Source organism: Pygocentrus nattereri, chromosome 23 (genome assembly GCF_015220715.1).
Source record: "Pygocentrus nattereri isolate fPygNat1 chromosome 23, fPygNat1.pri, whole genome shotgun sequence".
NCBI classification, from domain to species: domain Eukaryota; kingdom Metazoa; phylum Chordata; class Actinopteri; order Characiformes; family Serrasalmidae; genus Pygocentrus; species Pygocentrus nattereri.
Window position 1 is genome coordinate 33098150 of NC_051233.1, and position 6053 is coordinate 33104202.

Consider the following 6053-nt stretch of genomic DNA (forward strand, 5'->3'; position numbering starts at 1 on the left):
GGCCCTTTTTAACACCACCTATTAGCTCCAGCTTGTGTTTGTGTGGTTAATGAACAATGAAGGGCACTTCAGAACAGATCTGTCCTCATGCAGCCTCAAAACCGCACGACTGTAAACACAAACATTCACATAAAACAAACAGAAACATCAGAACGACTGTACTAATATATAAAAATAAAGTCCTCTGCGCTTCGTCTTAACTCTACACTTTTAGAGCTCCCTGAATCTTCAGTAGCCAAGAGGAAACCTTATTAAAGCGACGTACCGCACAGAAAACAGTTCACACTCCGAGAAAAGCAAGAACGGAAAAACATTACACACGTCCACACGAGACTAACGAAGAAATTCAGCTGCCGTAGCAATATTCATAACAACTGTGGCTAAAATATCGCAGTGCCACCTGTTTATCGTTCGGGCTTAAGTGTAACAGGCAGATGTGCAGTGATTACATAATGCAGTGATTACATAAACAGACCCACGTTCTGCTAATGTGGCTCACACATCCAATATTATTCCACATATGATGAAATTTCCAGTAAATTATTCATGCATCCACCCACAAATGTGATATTTAGTAGCTACTATAGTGACGTAGTTATAACACAATACCTACTAGCTATGAAAAACACCTTTGTGGGCGGAGTTTGGATAAAGTTATTCAGATCTTTGGAACACGTAACTCTGAGTAATGAGACTAAATGACTGTAGATTGTTCAGATAAACATTGAAGCAATGCTCAGTGGACTAAGCAGGTACAATCCATGGTTATTAGAGTGCATGAAGCTGATGGCAGTGAAGAGTCTGTAAAATGATGAGCTCATATTTGGATATTTTTTATATTCGCTCACAAACAGCGAACAGAAAATGTACGAGAGCGTGTGTGTTATAAGGGTACATGGCTGAACAGGTAGGACACCGACTCTCCGTTGTGGGTTCGTCTGATTGCCTCTGCCAGGATCATGGAGATGTCAATCACCTGCAGTGGGGCGGAGCAAACAACACAAACAATAAATATCCTAGAGCGTCTACTATAACATTATAACATCAGCTCAAACCATAAGCGGAAATATACAAACATACAACATATGGCCAAAAGTATGTGGACACTCCTCCTAATTACTGAGTTCATGTGTTTCAGCCACACACATTTCTAACAGGTAGTTCACATTAAGCACATAGCCTTGCAGTACAGACAGTAGCAGTAGAGGGTCGAACTGATGCGCTCGGTTACTTTAACCATGTCACTGTCACAGGACGCCACCTTTGCCACAAGTCAGTTTGTGAAATTTCTGTGCTGCTAGATCTGCCCCAGACAACCGTAAGTGCTATTATTGTGAAATTAAAGCGTGTAGGAGCAACAACAGCTCAACCACGAAGCGGTAGACCACCAAACTCACAGAGTGGGGCCACCTGTGCTATAGGGCACAGTGTCTATCCTCTGTTGCATCACTCATTAAAGAGCTCCAAACTGCCTCTGGAAGAAACATCAGCAGAAGAACTGTGTAGTTGGAGCTTCACAGAATGGGTTTCCATGGCCTAGCAGCTGCACACAAGCCTAAGATCAAAATGCACAACGCCAAGCGTCGGCTGGAGTGGTGCAAAGCGCCGCCCCTGGACTCTGGAGCAGTGAAAATGTTTTTCATAGAAGGATGGACCACGCTTTACTATCTGGCAGTCTGATGAATGAATCTGGGTTTGGTGGAGGAGGAATAATTGTCTGGCATAATAAGACATTTTAGACAATTACATGCTTCCAACTTGGTGTCAGCAGTTTGGGGAAGAGCCTATCCTGTTCCAGCATGACTGAGCCCCTGTGCACAAAACGAGCTCCATAAAGACACGGTTTGACAAGTGTGGTGTGGAGGAACTCCAGTGGCCTGCACAGAGCCCTGACCTCAACCCCACTGAACACCTTTGGGTTGAACTGGAACGTTGATTGTGAGCCAGACTCTCTCAGTGTCTGACCTCACAAATGCTGTTTTGACTGAAATGGGCACAAATTCCCACGAAAAAGGTCCTAAGAGTGGAGGCTGTTACAGCCGCAAAGGGGGGCAACTCCATATTAATGCCCATGGTTTTGGAATGGGATGTCCAACAAGATTACATAGGTGCGACAGTCAGGTCGCTGTCGGGGCAAATCCTCGCATCTCCACAAAGTAACTTTACAGCATCTTAACCTTTGATGGAAGGTAATGTAGAAAGATTTTATTCCAAACAATTCCGAACCATTTATATCGATCTTGGTCCATTCACCAGGAAACTTTCACACAATGTAAAGGGCAGCTGGTCTTTTGCAATTATGTCACTGAAAAACAACAATGGCAATACTGCACTCAGATAAAGCTGCGAATAAAGTAAAATGCACTTGTTTTCAGCACAAATGAGCCCTATGGGCGAAACAGCTGTGTGTTTTTAACCAGTATCTTGGGCTGTCTGAGTTTGTTCTAGCATGGAATTCACAACACAAGGCTGTTGGGTCTCTCTCTGGACAGATGGTCAGATTTTTCCTATTAGTAATCCACAAGCCTGTCTCTAATCTCAGCGTGTTCCCAGGCTGTTTGGTCTACGGGCTGACCACAGTGGCCAAAACAGCAAGACCTGACCATGACTAGCGTTCATCAGCTGCTGATTTTGCAAACAACTTGCACAGTAAACACATTTCAACTGAACGAGCTGCTGTACAGCGTCTGTAGAAGCGTATCACATGATCAAAATATATTATGCAATATATCTGGATCATTTAACAAACGCTGTTTGAATAGCTGAAGAGCCCAACCCAGCTGCTCGGCTCTACCTCTCCTTAGTTTTAATCCTGATCTAAGCTCCAGGGCTCAGGGAACGAGGCCTAGCAATAAAAACGCATATATTAATAATCAAAAGTATTTTTCTAGTATTAATAAAGCGCATTTGAAGCATTTTTGATGCAATCATTATTTTGTTCTACGCCACAATCAATGATTAGCAATGAAGACCTGAAAGTTGAAGAGTAGCTGCTTCAGTACAGCAGTTGGTGGGAGCATTTTATACACATTTTTTATTTAACTGAGAACTATTTATATATAACTGATCTTCTTCAGAGACACTGATACTGTATACAGATAACAGAGCACATGGACCATCACTGAACACCTATCAGGACAACACTCTGGCCACACTGTCCAGTCCTGAGGTTCTATACCTGTATCTTGCTGCAATGTTTGATCTTGTCCTCCTGTGGAATAGTGTTAGTGACCACCACAGCCTCAAAGTTGGCGTTGTTTATGCGAGAGATCGCAGGTCCAGAGAAGATGCCGTGAGTCAGAATAGCGTAGACTTTAGTCGCTCCAGCAGAGACCAACCTAATATAGGAACACACACACACACACACACACACACACACACACACACACACACACACACACACAGTATTGCTGTACTATACTTGCAGGGATGAGAAAGAGATGCAAAGTTATGATCATACATGCAAAGTTCTGAGAACCATCAACACAATCCTCACAAATTCATTCATTTCCACACGTTGCTACTTCTGTGAAGAAATTACTGTAAATTTTACAATACTTATAAATAAAGAAAGAAATAAAGAAATGAATATTGGAAACTAGACATTTACTTGTTTTTTCAAAGATCTTGGGAACAACAAAATACTAACTTGACAATCCTTCATTCTGGATATTAATTTTAATAAAACTTCATTCTGGACATTTATTTTATTAAAACTTCATTCTGGACATTTATTTTATTAAAACTTCATTCTGGACATTAATTTTATTAAAACTTCATTCTGGACATTTATTTTATTAAAACTTCATTCTGGACATTAATTTTAATAAAACTTCATTCTGGATATTAATTTTAATAAAACTTCATTTTGTACATTAATTTTATTAAAACTTCATTCTGGACATTTATTTTATTAAAACTTCATTCTGGATATTAATTTTAATAAAACTTCATTTTGTACATTAATTTTATTAAAACTTCATTCTGGACATTAATTTTATTAAAACTTCATTCTGGATATTAATTTTATTAAAACTTCATTTTGGACATTCATTTTAATAAAACTTCATTCTGGATATTAATTTTAATAAAACTTCATTCTAGACATTAATTTTAATAAAACTTCATTCTGGACATTTATTTTATTAAAACTTCATTCTGGATATTAATTTTAATAAAACTTCATTCTGGACATTTATTCATGTTGTTTTGTGGGGCATTAAAACATTTTTTACATGATTTAACTGTTAAGGTTCTGGAAATCCCGACACACTTTACACCTATATAGAACCTATCTGGTACCGATCTGGACAGGACACTGGATCCCATGTCTGTTGAGACATTTGGCCTAATATCACAGAGAGCAAAGTGCATCCTGCTTACCTGGAATCAACAAAGGCCTCAAACACTCGGCCTGTTAAAAAACATCGCAACTGGAACAGCTTGCTTACGGTCGAAAAGATAAAGGAGACATTTTTCAGAAAACATGGGAACCACTGATGGACATGTCGCCGCCACTGTCAGGTATTGTGACTTTTTTATTTAAATGTATGTATTTATTTTCGTATGTAGTAGCCCCTTTATTTTATTTTATTTGACGGGTTTTTGTTACGAAAAAACACAAATACGATAAGAATAATAAAAAAAAACTTTTACATTTTAAAATTAAATTCTGGATTTTAATTACATTAGAACTTCATTCTGGATTTTAATTACATTAGAACTTCATTCTGGATATTAATTTTATTAGAACTTCATTCTATTAATATTATAATATTATTATACAATACTGAAATATACATTTTCTGAATTATTTTAGATTTTTCTTTCTTCATTCTGGACACAGTGAACATATTTTCTACAGGTTTTTACTGAGACGATATGAAGTTGTAGAGCAGCAGCATCATATCATTTGTCTGTAATGCAACTGTTTTTATTACCGATATTTATTTATTTATTTCTTTCATTTGTTCCGCGTTTGATCCATGGTGCACATATATGTGTGTGCGTATCCTCACTTGTCCGCCGCGTGGCAGATCGTGCCACATGTATCCGCCATGTCGTCCACCAGGATGGCCACCCTGTCTTTAACATCTCCGACCAAAACCATGCGGTCAACTTCATTGGCCTTCTTCCTCTCTTTGTGGATCAGAGCAAAGTCCACGTTCAGATGATCCGCTATGGACGTCACCCTACAATCACAATCACATCCACTTCAATTCAGCAGATCATCACTCAGAGACCATAAGAAAAGCCAAACTTACACACAGAAGGTTCATCAGCACTTCAGACATTCAGCAAAATGCAACAAAACAAACTCGTAAATCCTCTTAAATAAGGGCTTCAGTGTGGAATATTCATATAAAGGCATTAAAGCGTGCAGCACCTTCCAAACAGAACATCCACACTCAAACTGTTAGTACAGTTAGGGAGTAAAGCCATGTTTACACTGTAATATGATTATTATCTTGATTTTAGAGGCTATTTTAATGTAAAAACTACACATACAGTACCATGTAAAAGTTATATATACCTATTTGGAAGCATTGGTCTATTTTCTTTTACTATTTTCTTATATTTCAAAGCAACAATAAAAAAAAAGCTGTACAAAATTTTGTAGTGAGCTTCAGATTCTTCAAAGTAGCCTCCATCTATCTTCATGCAGGCAAGATTAAAACTAAACCTTAATATTATTTTAACCCTTTAGAGCATAATGTTGCCTCAGGGCAACAAACCCACATTCATCATTTTAAAATGGCATGATGCATACTTACTGACAATAAAAGGGTTATATGGAAAGTACAAGTTTTAATAATCTGAGAAAAAGGTTTTACTTGGTCACCGTATCATTTAGTGGCTATTATATATTTACAAAGTAAAAGCATTTTATTTATTTGAAAAATGTGGGTTTGTTGCCCTGAGGCAACTTTAGGCATTAGGGGTTAAAAGTACAGTACTGTGCAAATGCCAGACACCATCACTCGCTCATTTAATTTACAGTCAAAACAGCCAAGGTACGTATTTTTCAGAATCAAGAAAAAAAAGCAGAAAAC

At 38.1% G+C, this 6053-nt stretch overlaps 1 protein-coding gene across 4 annotated transcripts in view; it reads right to left on the reverse strand.

The window, feature by feature from the left end:
* Nucleotides 1-811: 811 nt before the first annotated feature.
* prps1a (phosphoribosyl pyrophosphate synthetase 1A) overlaps nt 812-6053 on the reverse strand; it is a 14323-nt gene continuing 9081 nt past the window's right edge. For all 4 annotated transcript variants that reach the window (XM_017724620.2, XM_017724618.2, XM_017724619.2 and 1 more), the window contains 3 exons: nt 5019-5192; nt 3179-3338; nt 812-976 (listed from right to left, as the gene is read on the reverse strand). In XM_017724620.2, coding sequence (XP_017580109.1) covers nt 884-976; nt 3179-3338; nt 5019-5192 — 427 coding nt within the window. In that variant the 3' untranslated portion in view covers nt 812-883. The remainder of the gene's footprint in view (nt 977-3178; nt 3339-5018; nt 5193-6053) is intronic.